The 25,122-nt window shown below is 44.1% G+C and overlaps 1 protein-coding gene across 1 annotated transcript in view; it reads left to right on the top strand.

The window, feature by feature from the left end:
- Nucleotides 1–3,416: 3,416 nt before the first annotated feature.
- Nucleotides 3,417–25,122, top strand: part of dbn1 (drebrin 1) — a 121,205-nt gene continuing 99,499 nt past the window's right edge. The window contains exon 1 of the mRNA XM_083927554.1: nucleotides 3,417–3,533. Within this exon, the coding sequence (XP_083783680.1) occupies nucleotides 3,451–3,533 (83 nt within the window). The 5' untranslated portion in view covers nucleotides 3,417–3,450. The remainder of the gene's footprint in view (nucleotides 3,534–25,122) is intronic.

Genomic DNA, 25,122 nt, shown 5'->3' on the forward strand with positions numbered 1-25,122 from the left:
ATTTTGGATTTTTTTTCAGTAAAACACAGCAGCATTTCCTTAAATTAGTGTCCCTCCTGGTCGCAGGAGATCAACACGTTATGATACCTAAACATAGCAGTTTAGAACATGATTTTAACAGGAAATGGCTGCAGTTTAGGTTTATTAAAGTGTGCATTTACATACACCAAAGAAGCCATCGTGTATGAACTATTAACAGAGAAATCTGGGAGAGTCGCTAACAGACGGACGTGGCTAACACTGATTAGCTCGGGGCAGTACGGTCTCTACAGTTTGGATGTAAACTGCAACTTGATTGGTCGGCAGTAATTCTAGTTTTATTATATTTTAGCACCAAATGACATATTTCTCTGACCATTATTAGGAAATTAAACCTCAATCAAATCATTAATACTTTGTTTTATTTGTTTGTTTCTGGGTCGTCTTATTTATTGTCTTTCTGATGTTTTTGTACAGTTATAGCCAAACCGCGGTGGCCCTGAGTTGCAAATCACAACAGAAAATAGAAAGAAACAGCAAATCATCAAATACAACAACATCAGAAAATCACAACAATGTAAAGCACAACAGCGAATCATAAAATACAACAAACACAACAAATCATAAAACACAACAACATAAAACACAAAATCATAAAAACAACATAAAGCTGTGCGGAAGTAGCTCAGTCCATAGGTGACTTGGCTGGGAACCGTAGGGTCGCTGGCTCAAGTCCCCGTGGGGACCATGTATGGAGCGTGAACTGGTGGCTGAAGAGGTGCCAGTTCATCTCCTGGGCACTGCCGAGGTGCTGTTGAGCAAGGCACCCAAGGAACCCCCAACTGCTCTATCGTCTCTCCTTAATTGCATGTATAGGTCCTGTCTGTGCATGTGTGTATTTTGGGCCTGTGTGTGTAACATGATTAATAATAAGAGTGAAAAAATTAAATATCCCCGTTGCGGGATAAATAAAGTAATTCTTCTTCTTCTTAAACACAACAACAAATAGGAACCCCAACAACATAAACTTCTACCGTAAAAGGTAGGGCCTAACTACCAGAGGACCCTCCTGATTGGATGTTGTTGCTGGTTGACAACCAACGACTATCACATCATATTTATGTTTGCCCTCCATCATAATAATGAATAATAAAATAGGGAAGACTCAGGTTTTCCTCTGTTTTCACCTGTCCTTCCTGTCCAATCAGGAGGCTCCTCTGATAGATAAGCCCCGCCTTCTCTGGTAGAAGTTACGTCACTGTGATTTGTTGATGTGTTTCTCTATTCGCTGTTTTGATTTTGCATCTCAGGGCCACCGTACAGGGCAGTTCACTCCTCGGCACTAGGACCCATAGACATATAAAGAGTAGATGCCGCATCGAACGTTGGGCCGCGTGAAATGCGGCCGCCATCTTGGATCGGTCATTCTCCCAGATAAGTTCTATGAGTGACTCGTTGAGCCTATGAGTTGAGCAGCAGAAGGAACAAGATGCCAGAGCACTGTGCAGCGTATTCCTGCTCTAATCTAATATTACAATATTACAATTCATAATCAGTACGGTACAGTACAATTTTAAACAATTATACATAAATCCATGCATTTTTTAATGTTATAGTGAGTCCCTCAGGCTGTGGCAGGTAGATACATATTTAGCTGCCAGAGGAGCTGCTGTCCCTTATTTTATTATTATTATCTTGTCACAGTAGAGGCATGGAGATTAGCCTCTGTGGGAATCTTAGTTAATTCACCCCCCGGCCAGATGTGTGTGTGCAAGCCTGTGTAGATATTAAAGGAGAAGCAGGGAGGAGAGGGGTTGTCGTACATGTGGTCTAGTGTAAATGTATTGCACATTTCCAGCATTAGGTCAGCGGAGGATGTGCTGTGGTTTCATGAGAGGAAGACACTTCAGAGACGGTTCATCTCAGGTCACCTCAGATATTCTCAGTTTTGTTTTTTTAAATATTGAACATGACATTGACATGAATTATGAGATAATTTTTTCATGTCATGTCACTTTTTTTTTTAAAGTTTAGACTATCAAAGGAGAAGTGACAGAATCTGACCAATATCCTTTGCTGTTAAACTGTTTCATCAAACAGGAGCAACATGATGTGGGGTTTATTATAAAGAATGAATTAGAGATTTACGAGGCAAGCGTGAACATGTATTTCCACTCTGTGCCCGATATTCTCACAGCTGAACAAAATGTTCCATACATTTTTACTTGGTTCTCCACATCTCCACTTAAAGCAGGACGAACGTCACATGTTTGTAAAGCAGAACTGATGAGTCCAGGCTTTTTTAGTTCAGTTGTACCACAGAAGTTGAAACAGTCTGAAAAGAAAAAATCATACATTTATTTAACTAAGGAAAAATCTTAAATGGTTTGTATAATTTAAAATGGATATTACTGAACTATGCCCCGTGTTTTTGTTTGCACATTAAATACAATTACTACATAATTAAAATATGTAATAAAGAAGACATCCACATAATTAGACCTTGCCTAAAAACAAAGGACACAGTCATTTTAGATACTATACAAAGTACTCCTACAACATCACTTTCTTTACCAATTAGAGCTACACTCTCATTGGTAACTGTGCAAGAACAAAACAGTGTGAAAATGATCGATTTAACAAAATGTTATATATATTTTTATACCACACACACTCGCTCAAATGTGGACCCTCCCTCTCCTCTCCACTACCACGACTATGCGACTGGCAGAGCATGGATCATTTCTGAATATTTATTAACATATAGGGTTCGGCTCTTGTTTTTTTTAGTGCTTTAAATGAAAGTGTGTCTGTTTGACTTGTATTTAGATGTGTCCAAAATGTCATCTCTCTCTCTGACCTAATTGTATTGATACTCTTGATTTATATGTATTTTAATTTTCTCTGAGTGTGTGTGTGTGTGTGTGTGTGTGTGTGTGTGTGTGTGTGTGTGTGTGTGTGTGTGAGAGAGAGAGAGAAAGAGAGAGAGTGAGAGAGAGATTTATGTATTCATGTATGAAATACAGCCTATTAATACTCTATAAATGATTTCTCTTGTTGTGTTTATATTTATAGTGTTTGTAAAACACCTATCATACATCACATATATCATATATCAGAATATTCTATTACTGTTAATCCCACTGTGAATATTAAAATACGCCGAACCGTGTCCTGTCCTTACACTGAGTGGAGCGGGCGACCGGGCCAAGATGGCGGCTCCACCGCTCGTCAGCGCCAATAGGCCCAACGTTCGATGAGGCGTCTACTCTTTATGTCTATGCTAGGACCCACCAGACTGTTTGGTGTAGCCGGTAAACACCCGGCGCTAGGACCTCTCGGACACCGTATTCGTCTCTTTGTCTATGGTCTCCACCAGTCAGAGCCTCCTCCTCCTCCTCCTCCTCTCTGTAGTCTCATTCCGTGTCTCTCTCCATCAGCAGCGGTCTGGATGCTTGCAGGGACAGAAACATGGCTGTGAATCTCGGCAAGAACAGACTGGCCCTGCTGACCGCCTACCAGGACGTCATTGACGAGACCTCAGACACCGACTGGTGAGTCCTGCAGCCGGCCTCGTCTTCTTCTTCTTCTTCTTCTTCCCCCCCTCTTATCTCTCTCTCCCTCTCTCTCTCTCCTTGTGTCGATGCATTACTGCTCTCTTGGAGTCCCTGGGGGGATTGTGTTGTCCGGGCTGGTGCATGCTGAGTGCCGAGGATGCGCAGGACAGGACAGGGGCGCACCGTGCACTCATCTCCATCCTCATTATCACACCCCCGTAGTGGGGAAAACTACAGACGTGCAGGCCGGGCACATTCCCCACTGCTCCACACACTGTCAAAGACACTTTTTTTTTAATTAAAGCGCATTATGCAGCATGGAGGAAGCGTTAAAGGGGTGAAAGTGTGAGGTGTTTTTGTGTCGGGGGTTATAAATGAGAGAGCAGCAGGTTTTCCCCGAGTGTGAGCTGAGCTGCACTGATGCAGAGTCGGGTCCAGTGTGCGCTGCTGTGCGCACCGGGTAAATAATTGTGCAAGCGGACCGTTCTTGCGTCTCCCAGTCAGGACCAGGTTTGCGCACAGCCAGCTGGAAGCAATTTCAGGCTTTTCTGCAACGCGGTGTGTGTGTGTGCGTGTGTGTGTGTGTGTGTGTGTGTGTGTGTGTGTGTGTGTGTCTTAAGCAGGGGTAAACGGGCCTGGACCAGAGATACTGATGAGCCCCTGCATCCACAAACGAGGGGCGGAGAGGAGAGGGGCGAGGCCGGTGGGTGGGAGGGGGAAAGAGGGGAGAGGAGGAGGAGGAGGAGGGTGGAGGGGGAGTGGGGGGACTTCCATCATCACCCTTTGTGGCCCTTCCTCACTTGGAAATAGTGCACGAGGTGAAAAAGGGGAAAAAAAGCCTGCTGAAATGCTGAATGTGGAAGTGAAATCACTGCTCTAACCGCACAGTGTGAGGCTGTCATCATGAACCAAGAATTGTTTTTTCATGTGCGTAAAAGACGACAAGTTAATAAGCGCTCCCTTTGCTTTCACATGCAGGGGATTTTATATTAATGCCAGACAAAGGTGCATGATAAAGTTGCAAAAGAAAAGTGCTTCTTAGCTATTATATATGCGTACGTTGGTACAAAAACACTATATGTACTTATTCATTTGGGTTTGTAGTAAATCAGAACAAACAGTTAATGTTTAGTGAATAAATCCTAGACCACCAGGTTCATAAGTTGTAACCTCGCCAGATGACTCGTTCCGTACTTTCCTTCGTCTTGACTCCGCCTACCTCCACTCAATCACCTGGGATCGCTCCTTCGAGAGGGATTTCAGGGTCCGCAAAAAATGGTCAGGCCAATCAGGTCCGGTTGGGTTTTCTAGATATGACGTAGCGGAGAAGCGAATGATTCAGACAACAACGGCGGCTCCCATCGAGGAAGCAAGCGTCAACATGGATGCTGCTGTTTCATCCGTGTTGTCCGATCCAGTGATTGTTTCCTCTTTAAGAGAACACCAGGGAACGGCTCTGAAGGCGGTTGTTGGTGGGAATCGTGTTTTCGCCCATCGCACAAGTGGTTTATCCGATCATATGCAAGGATCCCTGATGGACGAGGGAAGCAAGGAGGAACGAAATTCATCTGGCTAGAGTCAAGTTACAACAGCACCTGAATGCAGCACTGTTAAGCAGCTCAGTCAGGAATATCCGGCTCGGTTGTAGGACTCTCCCACCAGCGTGTGTGTGTGTGTGTGTGAACCCAGAATAGGAATGTTATAGGTGGATTAAGGTGATGCTAAAGGGGGAAAAAAGAGAACCATTATTTTGGGTATTTTATTGGACTATTAACATGGTCTGGCCCCCCGTTGCATGTTTAGAAGTTAATGAAGCAGGTAAGAGACACTAGAGGAGGTAATATTTGACTTATTTGGACCGTAGGTTTAGAGTTAAACTGTAACCTAACCTTGTCCTTGATCTCGATAAGCCAGCAGTCACGACTGTAGCGGTGTAAAGATAAGCAATGCCAAAGTCAGAGAGCCTTTAGTAAACACTTTTTATGAAGTGTGGTCGTGTGAGGTACTTCTCCATAGTCAGTGTGTAACCTACAGTAGTCGGCGGCCGACACGCCCACAATTTGGAGGGGCAGGGAGGAGGACAGGCACGGAAGCAAAGTAATGCACTGCTGTGATTGGGGACAGCACCTTAACGTATTTTGCGGAGCTGGCGGTGAAGTGCTCTCGTCAAAGCCACCAGACAAAAACTGTCTCACTAAACACGGGGGTTTCTGTGCTGTCTTAATTCACTGGAAATCGGGCGATGCAGTATAAGAGCTCCAAAATCCACGTAGGGAGGAGGGTCAGGGTGGTGGACGGGTCCCAAATCAAAGGACTTTTCACCCCGGGGGGTCGGTGTTCATGTCCTGGAAGTGCTAAGCCAAAATCACCACCCCCTTTTTTTCTTTTTTCTAATCTTAATCTTAATCAAGTTGTTTTGGTGCCTAAATTTAACCGTCCCAGTGTTAAATAGACGTGGATATAACATACAAACTTGTTGATGAGAATACGTTGACCGCAGCCTGTGGTTTTAGTGTTTTTGAGGGGGTTAGGAACCAACAAAACTAACAAACAAATTCAGGCAGCAGTAGACCAGCAGCTCCTGCGTCCTGTGAGCTAAAGTCTCTCTTGTGTTTGTCTGTTACGTATTTAAACACCCAGCAGCAACATTATCATTCATTTAAGAGTGGTGTGTGTCCATCTGATGAGTCCAATGTTGCCTCTCTTGTAGCTTTGTTTTTGGGTCTCTACCAACTCCTGCAGCAAAAAGGTGAAAAAAAGGTGGAATACAGTAGGTTTTTACAGCTTTTTCACTTAAAGCAATGCTACCGTGGGGTGGCTGTGGCTCAGTGACAGAGTGGATCGTCCTCCATTCGAAGGATTGTGTGAGAACAGGTGAATGTGACAAACACTGTGAAAGCGCCTTGAGTAGTCAGAAGACTAGAGAGGTGCTATATAAGTACAAGTCCATTTACCATACTGTGCGGTGAGAGTGAACCAGCAGTAAAATTGTTGGCGAGACGGTTAAACAATGAGCTGAAACTCACTATAAAGCGCCGTGTAAAGCCGATGGGAGCTGCAGATTCAGCTCACTATACTCTGTAGGTTCCCTTTTCATATTGGAACCTTGTTTCCACATTACGTCCCTCATTTAATTAAACGACGGATGCTTTCCGTGTAAGTGGTGTCATCGATTAAACACAAATACCTGATTGATGAGTGACCGCTAATTTCCAAATCACTGGAGGTTGTGCAGTGTTTCAGCTCAGGTTACACTCCCTGTTACGAGTTGTTTGGAGCCAAACACTCTCCAGTCACTAATCTTAACTATGAAATGTGAACCTGTGCCATCTGTTGCCGGTCATTAGTCCTAAATGAGGTCAGATTGACTCAAAAACACGCAGTGGTTCTGCTTTCAGTTTGTAGCCGTCTGAGTTTTGGGGGAGGTTTTGGTTCCACGTTTTGTTTCAGGCTTAGAGACAGATTTGATCTTCCTGTCTAATTACTTGGCTGAATAGTTGATAAAGTACATCAAATTTAGTTGCAGACCTATAAATGAGCAGTTAAGACAATAAACAATGACTGTGTGAACCCGATCTGAGCTGTTTGTCAAAGCAGCCCTCAAAGTATTGAGGTTGGGTATTCAGCCTTCTGGAAATGCTTCTCTGAGACTTCCAAAAGCTTCTTTTTGGGTTGTTTTCTTGTATATTGACAACAGTCGTGCACATTTATAAGACACATACACATACCGGACATTTTCTAGCTGTAAAATGATAAAGTGCTGACTCATTTCTATCACTGTTCCTGGGCTAGTTTGTGTCAGAACGGTCTGACACTGAGCTCCCCAGGGATGCAAAGACGTCATTGTGAACTGCTTGTTAGTTGTTGATCCAGACAGGAAATGAAGCTTTTTTCCCCACTCATAAGTCCGACTCTCTGAGCCTCCTTTAACTCTGACATCATAACCCTGTTTGTATCATTTTGTTTGTATGTCAGCGTGTCCTGTTCATGTGAGTGACAGCTGCCTACAACCAACCCAAAGGTTAATGTTTGTCCCTTTTCAAATGTTTGCTTATTCTGTCGGATGATCTGGCGGAGCAGAGAGACGATGCTGGGCCTCAGGCCTGCCCCCGTTTTTCACACTTGATGGGATTTGAACAAAGGCAGAGACTTCCAAACACACCGCTGACCCCAAACAACACGAGGGAAACACCCTCCACCCCCCGTCTGTCCTAATAATGATACATCCATCGAAGATCTTTTAAAGCTAAATGTGGCATTAATGGTCTGGTGCCATGGTCTCTGATTTGTTAAGCTTTTTAAATAGGTCTGGTGCACATCAACGGAAAACAATCGACCAATCAGAGCTTTTTAAGGAAGTAATTTTCTTTCTGCAAAGATAATCAGACGTAACGTCCTTTCAGAATATGATTTCCGGGTCCAAGCCGGTCCAAGCCTCTGGACAGTGCAGTAGCATGTTCCCCGTTGTTTGAACAGATCTGAGTTTTAAAAAAACAACCTAATTGTCATTTTACCTCTTTCTTAACTGATGAAAGAGGTGACTGTAATTGTTCACATGTTCGGCCGTTGTGTCTGTTTTATTTCAACGGAGCGTTTGGACCCGGAAATCGTATTTTGAAAGGGTGTTATGTCGGGCTCAACTGTGGGATAGGGGTGTAAAGATTCACAGATGGAAATCGGAAACCGTTTTTAACATTAAAGGTGTGACTACATCAGTAAAAGGTCAACGCTAGACTCCCACTGACGAAAGTACAACGTCAGCAAAGCGTTGAGCAACGCTGTGGTTGCTTTTGAGGAAAAACAACATGGCCGACACGGTTTACAGTGCACCATCAAATCTCTTCTTCTATAAGAAGTAAGGAAAAGATTTGTGAGGCCTGTAGAACAGCTTTAAAATCCAGCAGCACGATGAATCTTGAGGCTACGAGGGTGACGAGGATTATGCTGATGCGAGTAACGTTACAATTAGCACAAGGAAGACCGCGCAAGACAAAGACTCAGTTCTTAAACATCTTTTCCGGCCACGACTCTTTGAGGTCTGAGCTGATCACGGCATCAGGATACAGATACTAGCGAAAGACATATTTTTAGGTTTAGACCATTTGGATTGACAGAACAAGCAATTTGAATAAATTAACTTAGATTATTGGAAACCGTAATGGGCATTTGTCACCATTTTAAAGACCAAATGATTCATTGGGAAAATAACTGAGTCGAATATTAAACAGTTGAAGCCCTGAACAAAATGACAGATCAGCCAGGCTGAGGCAGTTAATGAAAAATGTTCCATCATGATAATAAATTCAGATCTGCAGCTATCTCTTATTTTAGTAATTGCGTATTCTACTGATTATTCCATCGATTAATAGCGGCAATAGCTCAGTCCATAGGTGACTCTGCTGGGAGCCTTGAGGGTTGCCAGTTCGAGTCCCTGTGTGGACCATGAATGGAGTGTGGACTGGTGGCTGAAGAGGGGCCAGTGCATCTCCTGGGCACTGCCAAGGTGCTGTTGAGCAAGGCCCCGAACCCCCAACTGCTCAGGTTGCTGAGCTATCGGCAGCCCCCTCGCTCTGACATCTCTCCATTAATTGCATGTATATAGGTCCTGCTTGTGCATGTGTGTGTGTATATTCGGGCCTGTGTGTGTGTGTGTGTGAGTGTGTGTGTGTGTGTGTGTGTGTGTGTAACCTGAATAATAACAGAACAGAATATTAAAACTGATTAATAATGTAATAATTCTTCTTCTTCTAGTGTAGAGGAAATAAGAAAACTCTCTTAAAATGCAGCTACAGCTAATTTGTTTCCATTAAGAAAAATCTACATTTTTATTGCACTCAATCTGTCAAACCCATTTAGTGCATTTAAGGGTCATTTTCAAGCGATCTAAGCGCTGTATGCTAGCTCGCCCCGTCAGACTTGTGATGTCATTGTGACCTTGTTGGTTCTGCTCTGTGGAGACTGGGTGCGTACTGCTGAGATGCTGAAGCAGTGACGTGCTATTGTGGAAAGCTAGTTGGGTAGACGGTGTTCGGTGTTACCCTGTTTAGTTTCGACTTGACACTTTCTGTCATCGTCTCTGGCCTGTCTCTTCTGTTCACCCCTCGCTGTGTTCTCTCTCTTCCTCCACTTTGTAATCCGCACCATCACGTCTTCTTCACGGCGTGTATCCACCATGGACCTGCTGTTAAGTGTCCACAGTGTAAGCCTGTTGTGACTGTAATAATCCTCCACAGTATGCTGTTCATTTCTATTAAAAGTCAATTTTAGGCTTCATTTCTTGCCGGCTTGAAAGTATTTCAATTCTTCATCTTCCACATCTTCTTCTTCTTCATTTTCCTGCTGCGTCTTCTTTATCTGGTAAAGGTTTGATTTGTGCCCCCTGCTCTTTTGTGGCAGCGAACATAAAGCTGTGGATGTTTATTCATTAATTACATGACATCCTCACATAATGCGTGTCCCTGTGAACAGGCCTTATCTCTGCCTCGCTCACTCACACCACAGCCCCGCCATCCTGCGGCCTGGTACCCAAACCTGGAGCTCTGTCTGGCTCTCTCTCTCTCTCTCTATCGCCTGTAGACAACACGGCCGCCGTGACCGTCTCTCTCTCTCTATCGCCTGTAGACAACACGGCCGCCGTGACCAGCTCGGTCCTCAACGTGCCATCAGCTGTGAGTGCTTGAGAGCGGGCATCTGAAAGTGAAGTGGTAACAAGCAGCAGCGCGGCCCTTTTGTATTCAGCCAGAGAAAAGGGTGATGCTCCTCCCAGCTATTAATAAGGAGAATGATCCTGACAAGGGGCTTCTTTTTAAGACGAAGGGGGTTTGAACCGATGAACACTTAAAAACACCACTTGCAGAGAAGCGGCACGGCTCTGTGGCTGGCAGTGTTGGTTGATCCTGACTTATCTATCTCAACAGATTGCCATGAGATTTTATAAAAAAAAACATTTATGGTTCATAGACGGTTAATGCCAAGAACTTTGACACTCTGACTTTTGCTCTAGCGCCACCATTAAGTTGACGTTTGTGGTTTTTGAGGGGGAATGCCATGAAATTTGATGCAGATATTCATGTTCCCCTCAGGGTGAATTGTAACATCTTTGTGATCCCTTAACGTTTCATCTAGTTCCTTGTTTTATGATGAAATGCTTGCAAAAGAAAAAAAGATGTCCACTCACAGCGCCGCGAGCACAGCTAGACTCTTAGCTTTGTGTAATCTGTGAGCAACAGGACAAGATTTTGGTATCTGAAGCGATCTGGTTTCCATTTGGAGTCAGGAGTAGTACTGACCAATCACTGCTGAGTGGGATTTGGTTGCTTTGACGTAAATTGTCCGTGTGGAGCAACCTGACTCCACAAGACTGGTTGATTCTCATTTTCTCTGCAGATCCATCAGGGAACTTTCGTTTGGAGATCTTATGGGAAGGGGCGAAAATACTGGTTGCTGGTTGGATAAACCATCTGTCTATCACCAACATACGGGCCAAACCAACCAATCAGATCGAAGAAGCTTATGACGTACTAACAGGCAAAGCTCAGAAAGTAAACAACATGTCAGTAAAGGATATTTGCTTTGCGTTACCCACATTTACGGATTTTGTGTGCCAGGTCCATATTCCGACAGAAGGATCCAAGAGAGAAATGCGCTAGCGAGCGGTTTGATCCATAGCTGCGCTCATCTCATCCGTGGAAGCCGCCATGTTGTTTACACTGAACAGTTGCTTCTCATTGAGTCACACTTCGACTTGCCTCGAAACCAACGCTGATTGGTTCGGACGCTCGGAGAACTTGGAGAACCAAATTTTCTCCGCAGCACGTTACCAGAGTGATCTGCGCGTAAGATACAATGGAGCGAGGCTACGTGTGGAGAGCAAAAGGGGTGAGACACATCAAATCATACTGTACTTACTGCGTCGCTGTGATGGTCTATGTGGACTGTGAAAAAACATTTGGCGCATAAGCTGTGCTCACTGCGGGAGAAGCTTGTTTACCTTAGTGACCGCATGCATGTGTTGAGTGTCCTCTGGCAGCATTTGGGCGTCAGCATTTGGTTGCATATAGGGAAATCAAATCCACCAAAAGGTAACGGACGGTGATGCGTGTGTTTGTATGAAGGCAGTGGATAAATTACAAACTTGCCTTTAAAAGCAGATATTAGTTTTTTAAACTAAACTGATAAGAGTTGTTTTCATCCTCCTCGGAACAGTGCAGGTAGACGTGACGGACGGCTGTGGATGTCTGTTTTTTCCCATCAGTGCTGCTATGCTCAAAGTTAAGAAAGGTTACCCGGGATGATCGAAGAACTGCAACAAGATAGGAATGACTTTTTACAGCCTGTTATCATCATTTCATCAAGTGCCTGAAGGAAGAAGAAGAAAAGAACGTCGGCTCTTGAACCGCAAATGTCAGCCTGTAGCGAAGGTGACGCTGTGAAAAAGGGCAGCGAGCGAATCAGGGTTATCCAATATCAAGCAATCCGCGGACGTTCAGGAATGCTGAGCGCTCTGTGGCTGCTGATTGGCCCGAGGCTGCGGTCATACGACCCTCTGACCCCCTCCAGCTGTTTGAGGGGGCCATTACCTGACAAGTCACCTCTGCCAGCCCGACAAAGGAAGAAACTGATGGTAAGAGGAGCTGAGCAGGAGGGTCTGCGCACTTGTGAGTCATGTTTCATTAGTTGAAGCCCTCAGACAAAGAACTGTCAGCTCTGACGCATCAGGCCGTTTTTATTTACCGTTTCTCCTGACATTTTTCTACCTAGCTAGTCATTTATCAATGCACTTTCTTTATGTACCGTCGGGAACGCTTTTCACTCAGGCTGGGTTCAAGGTCGGTCATTCAACGCACTGGGGAGCTGTGAGGGCAAAGGAAAAAAACAAACCGCTGCAGGACACGTACTTCTGCACTCTGGGCTCACAGTGTTCTTTAGTTGACTCATTTAGACGGGTTACGCATGAAAGGAAAAACCTGGATAAACTAGGCTCGATTGTAGAGATTGTAAAGGTCACAAGAAATTCCCCTATTGGCGATATTGCTTTAAGAAGAACGATATTATCGTACAAGAACAAGTTGAAGAGAGAGAGAAACTCGCATACAGTAGATATAAAAATCCATGAGTTTGAGATGAGGATCGACCGATATGGATTTTTTTAGGGCCAATGCCGATTTTTTTTTTTCTCCATCAGCCTTGGCCGATGACCGATACGGACTGCCGATTTTCTTGAGCCGATATTTGAAGCAGATTCTACTTTTGCTCCCTCAGTTTACATCCTAAAAATGACACAATGATGATAACAAAGGTTACGAGTCTCAGTTTAAAAAAAGGAACATTTATTGAACCTAAAAACAAAGCGTCTCCAGCAACACGGAGCTGCCGGTGGACGCCTGCCTCTACATAATGCCAGGAAAAAAATGCATCGGCCGATACCGTTACAACTAGAGAACGCAAATATCAGCCAGAACTTATCCAAACACTGAAGAGAGAGGGACTGAATATAGCGTTAAATTCCTAAATTATGCTGCTTAATTCAATTCCTGTTGATTATTTTTGTTCGACGTAGTGTTTGGACCCGGAAATAGTATTTTGAAAGGGCGACACGTAAGATTTAAAGACCGGATAGTTCTCCGTAAGCTTAAACAAACGAATAAATAAATAAATAGATAAAGTAAGTTCCTAGTCCTTCACTCAGATCTTTGATCACTGCAGCCGCATTTGTGTGGAGGCTTTCATTGCAAGGCTAGACTTTCTTCTTAGCGGCAGTTTACCCAAAGCGTAGAGTGCGGATTTGGTGTACGTCCATCCCTGATATAACAAATAACGAGGCACATGCCAAACTTCAAAAAGACGCCACACCAGAACACTCCCAGAACCTGTGTTAGACAGATCCTACATGTCCCGGAGAGCGTAGATGGATCACAAACAGGGATGCCACGTAGTAAAAGACTCTTCCCAGTTACACGGTGAAACCCTTCAGCTGACGACGTTGATTATTTCCTCTCGTCGGTGGGCGCCAGCGAGAGACAAGCCGTATTATTGATGGATCCTCTGACTGAAAACTCACACAGGGAGACATTTTCCAACCCGCTTCACATCGCCAGCGACAGATTCTCCATCAACCGCGTCCAGATCTGACCTTCTGAACTTCTGACCTCCTCTCCGGGTTGAGGACACCGGCCAGAAGCTTCAAACTACTTCTTCTGCTTTTCTTTCTGCTCCATTTCCCCTGCAGGTATTAAATAGAAATGTTTTTTTTCTCTCTCCCATGGTGCACTGACAGCGCTCTCTGCACCGCCTGCACTCTCCTCCAGATTAATATAGAACAGGGTCAGTAGTACAACATGCAAAACAGGCTCTTACCTTCATCTGCTTGGAGAACCACGGTTGGACATTATCTCCCTGGATGATTAATCTCCGCTCCTCTTTTACATTTACAGCCTCTTCACTCACATGTATTCAGTCAGGGAAGTGCCGACGAGGGCCCGTTTATTTAGTTTTTCATACTGTATGTTCAGCTTTTTATCAGCTGTTTAATTCTATTCAGTATTAAATATGAATACTAATCATGAGCTAGAAAGTAAGTAGCCCACTTTAAAATTACACACACTCTTTTTGCAATTCTGTGATGAACTGTAATCAACCCCTTTTTCTTTTGTCGTTCTGACGTGAAAATTACAAAAATTGCTGCTAATGTTTTTAACTTACAGGCAAAATTAACGGGGAATGGACGTGCAGCGTACGGAGGCGGGGGACAGCGATGGTCTTTTTTGTTTTTTTTACCTGATAAGAAGATCGCTGCAGCTTCACTGTGCCTTTGGGGCGGCGGTAGCTCAGTCCATAGGTGACTTGGCTGGGACGGCAGTAGCTCAGTCCATAGGTGACTTGGCTGGGTGACTTGGCGACCGGCGACCTAGTGTAGTCCCTGTGTGGACCATGAATGGAGCGTGGACTGGTGGCGGGAGGGGTGCCAGTTCATCTTCTGGGCACTGCCGAGGTGCTGTTGAGTAAGGCACCGAACCCCCAACTGCTCGGGGCGCTGAGCTATCGGCAGCCCCCTCGCTCTGACATCTCTCCATTAATTGCAGGTTTATATGGCCTGTTTGTGCATGTGTGTGTGTGTGTGTGTGTGTGTGTGTGTAACATGAATAATAACAGAGTGAAAACATTGAATTTCCCTTGCGGTCTTCTTCTTTTTCTTCTTCTTCTTCTTCTTCTTCTTCTTCTTGAGTTTGAATGCAGTTGGTTCTAAACAGATTTGTAGTCTCTTTTTTCTTTAAAATGTAGTTTTTAGCTGCGCACAGAGACAAAAATAGCCGAGCGTTGTCGTGTCGCGCCCGTGTAGTTTAGCCATTAATATAAATCATTAATGTTCCGCTGATGGATTCATTTTAACTTCCTACATGGACTTCTCATAATATATAATTTAAGCTGTGCTAGTTGTTAATCCCGTTTTATTTAATATATTCATATTTAACTACACGCATTTATTAAACATCTTATTATATATTCTGTTTTTTATACTGTAAATGTTGACTCTCTTTCTTTTCAAAATAAAACAATACATATTAACAAGGCAACAAAGTGCTTTACAGAAAAACAACAATACAAGCAAGAATAAAATATAAACGGAGGGATCACAAATTAATAAATAGATGATGAATGTTCGACGTCATGAAAGAGACGATGGTGAAAAATCGATGCAACATTCAGGGGAATTATTAGCGTACAGACGCAGAGAAGGCCTCAACGGGGACCTGTCGTCTTCCTCAGAAAATGCTTTTTCTCTTATTGATCACTCGCTCTTCCCTCCCCCTTTGACCTCCTCCTTCCTGTCTTTTTTCTCTCCACTTATGATCGTCCAGTCTTCTCCAGTCATCTGTTTTTCTCTACTTACCTCATTCTCCACCTCGAGGAGCAGTTGACATTTATAGTAAGGGAACACTAAAGAGGCGTTGCTCACATACAGCAAATACTTCTTTAGCCTTTAAGGGCGCACTCACACTGTCCGTCCGTCCCGTCCCCGTGCTTTAGGGTCCCTGTCCCCCCCTCCAGGCCCGTTTGTACTCACACTACCTGGGCCTCGGAGCTTCTTGCTGCCTATACGTCATCACACCGTAACACGTCACACGTATTGATGACGTCATCGCGATGCCTCTCTTTGTTTACAAATCTTTCCATAGACCTCGGAGTGTTTTTGCGTCTTGTCGACTGTTTTTAAATATTTTCATCCGACCAAATCTGCAGTAAACACTCCACCTCTGCATCACACCAACGTGAACCTTTCGCCGCCATAAATGTCCGCATATGATACGTCTTTTTTTTTTTTCTATGTCCGAACAGGCGCACAGGAAATGACCTCAGAACCGCCGTAGGCCTCGTGCTCATACGCACACTCGTGCTCGTACGCACGCTTGTGCTCGTATACATGCAAACATGCTTTACAAAAGCCCACCTCTCCCAAACGGGCCGTGGACGGCAAGCGGGCTGCAGCTAGGCGCAGAGCAGTTGCACTCACACTGGTCAAACGAACTAGACTTTACCCGTGGAACCTGTTTGGGCACGGTACGGGTGGACAGTGTGAGTGCGTCCTAAGTGCGGTCTTTAAATACCAGGTTTGCCTCCATCACTGCTTATTTCACGAAGAAGCTTTTTGTTGTGTTTCCTCATCTACAATTCTTTGTCCTTCTATCCTTTAGCCCTCCTGTACCGTTTCACCCTCATCTTCTCTTTCTCCCTCACCTCCTTCTTCTCTTCCGGCGGGCGACTGGCTGCAGCTCCGTAATGGGGTCGTAACCTTCAGTAAATGTCTCAGAAACGTGAGATGTGGGTCGGACGGCGGCGTGTCAAGCTGAGGTCAGCGTCGCTATGAGGAATGAGGAGGGTGACGTTACGCCACACAGTCCAGACAATGAAACCAAGCAAATCAAAACCAGACGCGCCTCGGGCCTTACAGGGATAAAAGACTTATTCTGTTATTTTCCTCAGCAGGCACTTGTCTCATGGAGGGGAAAAGTCTCTGAGCGTACGCTGAAAAATAGCGCACCAAGCGGCCACACTGAGCTGTCAACCAGCATCGGTGGAAGTTCCTGGAAAGGGTTAAAGGTTAAGTGTTGTGTCCTGCGCAGAGACTTTGTTGTGTTCAGTTTTTCAGAGCACAGATGAAACTCCCTTCACCTCCGTAGCATCGAGGTGGAAGAAATCCCAGACACAACCCTTTCTAATAACCACATTTAAGGGAGTCTTTCAGATGTCCACCAAATGTGGTCGCAACAGCACAAAGTGTCCAGGAGGATTTTTGTTTTTGTAATATAAGCCCTGAATTACAGCGCTCGAGCAAACTTTGAGGAGCAGCTGTAGCAGAATTGAACAAAACAAACAAAAGAAAATCTAAAAAAGTATTTTCTTTCCCATCACCCTCACCCAGAGATGTTATGTACCAAATTTGGTGATGATTGCTCAACATTTATAGGAGGAGAAGCGAAAAAACTGATTTGGACACGACTGGTCCAGGTGCAAAAGGTGCGTGGCCTGGATAGATTCGTCTGGACCCCAAAAATCCAGGAAGAAAATTGAGCATCTGTCAATTACAGTTCAAGTTTAAGTTGACACACAGACAGAGATCCCTTGCGTTATAGCTAGATTAGATGTTGATGAAAAAATATATATATTATGTCTGGGATAGGAGGAAGAAAATGCTTTGGCTTCCTGTATTTCTTTAAAGCAAACACAGTTGTCTCAGGCAGCGCTAAACCCTGCATACAGCAACGGTGCCCTTACAAAGTACTGTCGATTATACTCACACTTTACATCCAGTCAGCCAGAAACTCACATTGGGATTTCAGTGGCAACCAACGGATTCTTCAATACATTATGTAGCTGTATATGTTAGAGACACGTTGGAGAAATCAGAGGAGTGTGTCATGAACTCTGGGGCCAGAGAGGGGGGAGTTACATCTTTGTTTGGGTATTTCAACACAGGAGTAGATTTACTATGAATGTCACTTAACCATGAAATCTACGATACTGCAGTTCAGCCAAAAGCCACAATTTATTAATTAAATGAACAGTAATAAAAACGTTGAGTCAGTGAAGTGAAACGAAACGTTGTCAAGTCGAGTGTCAGGCTGTCACTTTGCTGCCAAAATGTACAGTTAGACAAGGGAGCGTTGGGCTTTGTAACCTTTTTTTTTTTTAAAGCTTTTAGGAATGTGTGTGTGTGTGCGTGTGCGTGTGTGTGCGTGTGTGTGTGTGTCACTTGAACTCTGCTCTCACAGTGTCATAGCAGGAGGGGAGATTAAATTGGCCAGAAAAGAGACGTCAGTCAGCTCTTATTTTTAGCTTCTCTCTCCCACATATTCACAGCACATTTAATTTTTACAACTAGAGTCACAGAACTCGTCCCTCCTGTCGGATAAAATGTAAAAGTGCTTATTTGTTTCATTCTGCAGAGACATGTTGATACTCCTCAAAGCTTTGAACATACAGCAGGTATGTGGTATCTAATAACCCACATTAATTTAACATGTGGGACCCATAAAGCTCTCAGACACTTTGTTGTAATACGTGAAAAGCAAATGTAGGCTGAGTGCAGAATGCAGTTTAGTTGTATGGGAACGTAAATGTGAGGCAATCAGGTTCTATAAGTAAAAATGTAAACGTACACGTGCAGTTGACTGACTCCCACAGTCGGATCAGAGCTGGAAATGGCACTTTTCTTGGCTCCGGAGCGCTCGGAGAAAAAAAAAATCACAGCACGAGTCGGATTTAGACGAACAGGCTATTTGAGTTAATCGACATTTGCCAAGTCTGCAAAGTGTAGTACATGAGCACACACGTACAGTACACACTTACAGACGCCAGTCAAACATTTAGTTAAACAGAAAAATACTTCTACTGCAATATGAAGTCGTCTGAGATCAGTTTTGATATGAGATTGAGCACACATAGGAAAGAAACTGTACCCACCAATCGGCAAATAGTTAGATAATTGCCGGCCCTTTTTACCTGTTCAACCTCGTCAGCGTTTATTTTAAGACAGGTGTTGCAGTTGACGAAGCCAGGTGTGATTGTGCAGCGCTTTCACTCCTCCAGTCGTCTCAGAAACCGACTTTAGTGGCCAGTTTTTTCCAGTCTGAAAATTGGAAGCGGTGTCAATCATGTATCGTAGAGCATCCTTAAAAAAAACCACGATGATGATGTGTGTGTGAGTTATCCATGGCCCTGACCGGCCGCAGCGAGAGGAGAGGAAATCGATGGGTGACTTTGCGAGGGTGAAGGAAAAGCTTTTCTTTTTTTAGTTGAAATGATTCTGAAGTGTGTGACACTATTCGTCAGCCTCGAGAAGCCTAGACTGAGGTGGATCGTGAGCCTCGCTGTGTGACGAGACTCAAGGCTGTCGATGAATGGAAAAGGCTGGAAAAGACTCAAACGCGTGTGCGGTTTTATTCTCGGCTGTTGATCTTTTTCAGTCCAAAAGTGTCACTGTATTCATATTGCTGTGAACAGCTGTGTCCTGTGGTCTCTTAAGGACTGACTGTGGCTGCTGTACGTTCATAATGGGATCAAGACAGTAAGACAAAGCCCATTAAAAGCACTTATTTAATACTTTCTGTAGCTCATGGAGGATCGTAATAACAGTCAGATAGGAGGAGCGCGTTTAAAGCCACGTGGACCCTTTAATCCACGCAGCTGCATTCAGAAACACTGGTGGCAGTTTGGACTCTGAGACTTAATGCCACTTTGTCGGTTGTTGTTATTGAATCAAAAGCCATCAGACGTGAAGCTGGCTGGATTCAGATTGGAAGTCAATGTAGTTCAGTATCTGTTGCCTGTGAGCGGGCCTCTAATCTGACCTCTGGACTAGACTGTAATGGCTTTTTAAACCAGTTAACCTTTTGTACAAAGTGGCATTTAGCTGTAACTGTATTAAGTGATGTGCACCTCCGCAGCATCGGCTGTTTGATGAGGAAGATGACGACAAAACGTCGACTGGCATCAAAGGTCAGCTTGCGACGTAGCTTGCGTCACAAAGTTTGGACGGTAACGTTTATCATGCATGCTGACCCCATTTACAAAAATTTGAATGCATCTCGTATCCAGATGTGATTATTCTCTGTAGGGACTCTTCTCATGCTGCTGCAGAGGTTTGGTGTTATTTTCAGCAGTATTAGTGGTTAAAAAAGACGTTTTAATGCCTTCACCGTGCTCCCCCGAGCTAATCACTGTTAGCTACGTCCAGCTGTTAGCGACCCTCAGGGAAATCTCTGTTATTAGTTACACGAAAAAAACTTTCCTGATGGCTTTTTTGATGTATGTAAGTGCCGAAAAAGACCATGGGATGATTTGACGCCTAATTTACACTTTAATGAGTCTCCAGTGTGTCCAACGTCGCTCTCTTCTTTAGCGTCTCATCCTGCTGCAGCAGTCAGTCGGGAGGTGGCCATCTGGCTGCTGCTGTTGCTGCTGAGTTGCACGCTGGCCACAGTACTGGACGGGTAGACACGTTGCTGAAATCGGCCTTTCAAAATCGGTTTGGGGGCATTGTTGAGGTTCAGTTCAAGAGGACTTTTCTCTTGTTGTTGCGTGGAGATGTTTTGTGTCTGGGCTGAAAGTTGTCCTGACCTGATAGATGCGGGTGCTGTTAGTTGTGGTTTGTGGACTGAAAACGCAGTTGCATTTACACTTAAGTCCAATGTGGTCACGATGGTTTCCCAACCAACTCCGGATCAGCCCACGATCCCTCCTTATTGTGTTTTGGTGAGTTTACACCTGTACTGAAACACATCTGAATGATGCATCTATATATTTTTTTTATAACTAAGCAGCTGAATTTTCGCAAAATATCATGTCACATGAAAATCCATCTTGTCAGGCTCAAAGTAATGTATTTGTTTGTGCTTTGGCCATAAGTCAGCCGACCAATCAGCGTCTTGTGAGGAGCTACTGGCAGTTGAGAGGGGAGAAAGAGAGAGAGCGAGGGGTGACGCCGCAAGAGTTGACTGCTTGTTCAAAACAACAATGGCGGCTCCTACAGAGGTTTGTGTCGATGCTGTAATAGCATCAGTTTTTCTTCATTGAGAGAACGGCACTGAAGGCGTTTCTGTTGACTGTCAGAAAACGCAGTCGAAACACACAGTTCATCCCTCTCTGTCTCTGTGTAAACAATAGATTGAGGAACGGAGGCCACTGTTTGTGCTCTGGGGATGTCTGAGTCACACCAACACTGCCTGGGACTGAGAGAGAGCGATGTAGAGACAGAGAGAAAGAGAGAAAGACAACATCATTCTTATCTCTCGGCGTTTGATTGTTCTCTGTTTTTATGTGTGAGAGCTTATGAGTGGGTACAATGACAGCAGTGTGTGTGTGTGTGTGCAGTGTGTGTGTGTGTGTGCAGTGTGTGTGTGTGTGTGTGTGTGTGCGCTTTGTCATCCTGTCTGGACGTTCAACTTGAGGACAAACCTACAGCTGGAGCTGATAACTGTCAACAAAACTTGCAGAGAATCCAATTCCTCTTCAATTTGAGATCGTTCTAAAAATATCTTCCTTCTTAAGTCAATAAAGTCTTTAAACAGCCTAAAATGCATCGTCACAAATCGACACTACAGACGTATGATGATCTTTATAGAAAATTATGCATCGTTGTAGAGTTAAAATGAGCACAACCTTAAACATCTACAGCAGTAAAACGCAGCCTGCACATTAATGCAGCAGTAATATTAATCCAGAAACATCATCATATATAAACATAAAAAGCTGCATATCTCACTGAGCGTCCACTTGGGCGGACAGTGAGATGCAGCCAACGCTCCAGGAATAAACGTCCACGCTCAGAATCCATCATCTCTGCCCTGTGCTTCAACATTACAGACGTGGATAACCGATGCTTCTTGTAATCAGGAGGAATGCTACAAGAAAACCACCAAGGATTAAAGACAAATACACAGACAACGATGATTTTCTGAACCGTGGCTTCCCCTTCTTGTTCCCTACTCGTCACACACAGCACTTTTTTTTAATGCTCCACGGTCGCAAACACATGATTAACTTTGTGACTTCAAACAAAAACGTGTGTGTGTGTGTGTGTGTGTGTGTGTGTGTGTGTGTGTGTGTGTGTGTGTGTGTGTGTGTGTGTGTGTGTGTGTGTGTGTGTGTGTGTGTGTGTGTGTGTGTGTGTGTGTGTGTGTGTGTGTGTGTGTGTGTGTGTGTGTGTGTGTGTGTGTGTGTGTGTGTGTGTGTGTGTGTGTGTGTGTATGACCCAACCATCCACCCAACCTCCTCCCAACACAGAGTCTGAGGCTTTTTACACTACCTCATCTGACTTTCGGAGCACTTGCGTGTAATATTAAGGTCTATATTTCACATTGGAGTCAGTTGAAAGACCGGTACTTTGCATAGAGACGTGGAAGGGCGCCAAAAACGTCTTTTTGTTACTTTAATTTTTTAACATCTTGGTTTAAACTGTATCCACGTATTGTCACAAATAAAAGACGACCCTCCTTTTTTAAAGAATCATTTACGAAAAAGACTTTTTGAAGACCAAATCTAATTTAACAAAAACAAGTATTTTCTCTCAATCCGATGATTTCAAACCCGCCAGTCCAACGACCAAAACCAAACTGAGTCTTTCTTCTCAAACCAGACAAAGTCCTCTGCAGGAACCTATTGGACAAACACAATGATCATGGTCAGTTTCAAAATAACCCTCAGTCAACAAAAAACCAGGTGACACTTCCTGCGTCTAACAGACCGGCTACGTAAATCTCAGATAACCAGGCTTCTTGACAGCTGTTGACTCTGCTGCGTTCATCACCGTTATCTTAAAATGGCGTCATAACTCCTCCTCAGTTGTCGACTTTTGGGGCGATCCCTGTGTCTCTCCATGTTTCAGACCCCTGTCGCTGTAAGCTAGTTTATTGTCAAAAATGCGATTAAAGGCCCGTCATGAAATTAAATCGTTCTAGAGAGTGAGATTTTTGACGCCATCTGCTGTTGTGACAGTGTATTGACACGTAACACTCACACTGTGACTCGGTGTCTGTGTCTATAGAAGCAATTACTGTGCCTTTAAAATCTAGACCCTGAAATTAAGACGACCCCACTGTTTCAGGCGGATTACCAGGAAAAAAAACCCATCGTCTTATATTCGGGAGAATACGGTAACATTTGTTGAAAAGCAAACTTTGTCTACATTGCTATTTCATTTTATTTTTATTCAAATTAAAGCAGAATTGCAGACAGAAGCAGTTCGTAGCGATGGGGGATGGGAGAGGAGAGATTAGGAGGGAGCTGATGAGGATTTGGAAGGGATAGAAACTGAAACTAGTCGCTAAAAGGTCAATTGAGGGGGGTGTAAATACTGCACGGCTGTTGATAAGAGGCCAAATCTGTGTGTGTGTGTTTGTGTGTGTGTGTGTTTGTGTGTGTGTGTGTGTGTGTGTGTGTGTGTGTGTGTGTGTGTGTGTGTGTGTGTGTGTGTGTGTGTGTGTGTGTGTGTGTGTGTGTGTGTGTGTGTGTGTGTGTGTGTGTGTGTGTGTGTGTGTGTGTTACTTCTCTAGTTCCAATGCAATAATCTTAAAAAACAAACCATTAAGACTCGTGACGTGTTTCCATGGAGATGGTTTTGAAAGCGCCCTCCTCAGCTGCACCACGACGGTTTAAATACAAACTGACGCTTTCATCCTTTAGGACGGCGCTTCCTGAATTGCCCCCCGGGGACAAATAAAGTTTTTTGAATTGAATTTAAACAACTTCAAATTTCAAAGCAACAATCTTTTAATTGGGTTTATTGCAGTTTCGTTACATGGGAACGTAAGTTTTTAGGGGACAGGGTTGCACATGGAGACAATAGCTGCACACACACACACACACACACACACACACACACACACTGACAGTTGATGGGACACACATGGTGGATCTGGATGAGCACCATCATCTACACCCAAACTCCACACGGAACAATAAAAAAACAAACACTTGTCATCCAGAGACAAAAAACAAACATTTGGAAGAAGTAAATGGATGCAAGCTGGAGGGGCGAGGCTCCACACAGCTGGGACTGTTCCTCCACTTCCACACACAACTGATTTAAGAGTTTCAACAAACTGCCGAGGCCACTTAGCAGCCAACAGCTGGGATAGCTCGACACTGAAGGTTAGGGCAGGTCGGATATCACCCATCAACACACACAGTTTCCACAGCTGGACAATTCAGTCCGAAATATAAGACTGAATGCACCAAAAAACAAAAGAAATTTAAAGTGGCAATAGACATTGCTAAGGAAGAGGAAAGTGCTTGAGTTGCGTCCTTTATGAAGGGTAATAAAAAGACACAGAGCCTTCATCTGCAGTACATTACAGTTTACTACTTCCTTTCACAATAATAGTTGAATATAATGTTTTGAATCAGTGCGTTTCCATGCATAGAAGTAACCCGAAAATGGTCTTTCCCCAGTTTAGGGAATAATCAGAATATTGAAGTTACCCCTGTTTACATGAGCGGGGAGAATGGAGAAAATGACGGGAGTAGTTTGACCTCCGGTACAGTAGGTGGCGCTCCGCCAACATACAGCTGGTCGGAAAACGGCCTCTTTTTACGGTTCACCTTTGTCAAAATCACTGCATCTTGGAAAGCGGGGGTGAAAATGGCCGACTTTTGGACAGAGTTACGACAGAAAGGGGTCTTCTTGGTAGTGATGTTACCTGCCATGGTGAAGTCCTCCCTCGGTTTAAAGGTGACGCACGTGCTGTTGTTGTTTTCGGCACTGTTGCTTCCTTGTTTATTCTTTTTCCGGGTCAAAAGCCACTGTGCAGATGCAGACGTCACACCCGATATTACTCCGGGGAAGCTGTTCACACGCTGATTACTGAAGGAGTTATCTAGGTCTGTTAACCGGGGTTTGAAAACTACCCGGGGTACGGTGTTAACCTGACGTTTGAGAAACAGGGTAATATAATCTGTTTTTTAAACTGCATGTTAACGCACTGACTGTCATGACTGTTTTCCAGAGAGCATTTTGCTAAACTCATCAAAATAGCTTACAGTCAATAAAACCTCATACAGTAGCTATCATCAGGTAGGGTAAACGGAGGACACTGGAAACTCTACCCAGCAATAGAAAAAGAGTCCCATGGACGGAGGAGGCAAAGAAGGAGATAAGGGAGAGTGATAGAAAAACATTCTTTCTACTTTTGCTATTAATACCACCAGGTGTTTTACTCTGCCTTTATCAGAGCACTGAGATCAGGGTTTCTAGTTCACTTTGGACACTAGCCAGGCTGCTAGCGGCAGCCATGTTGCTAACGTTACCAACAAGTAATGGACCAGATTGATCTAACGTTTATTCTTCATATCAACAAAGAGAAAATATTGTTTTGTTTGGGAACAAATCCAGTGTGTCCTGTGCTGTTAGTAATGTTAGCCCACTTGCGAACACTTGGAAAACCACTTAAAGTGTACTTAGGGAAGATGCAGAGCCACTATATTTACAGCCACCATTGGAGCCGACGTTATCACTTTAAAACAGAGGATAGATGTGAACTCTTTCCGGTTTTAGTCACTCTTGTGCAAAAGAAGAAGCTGCAGACTAGTT

Source organism: Echiichthys vipera, assembly GCF_963691815.1.
Source record: "Echiichthys vipera genome assembly, chromosome: 14".
NCBI classification, from domain to species: domain Eukaryota; kingdom Metazoa; phylum Chordata; class Actinopteri; order Perciformes; family Trachinidae; genus Echiichthys; species Echiichthys vipera.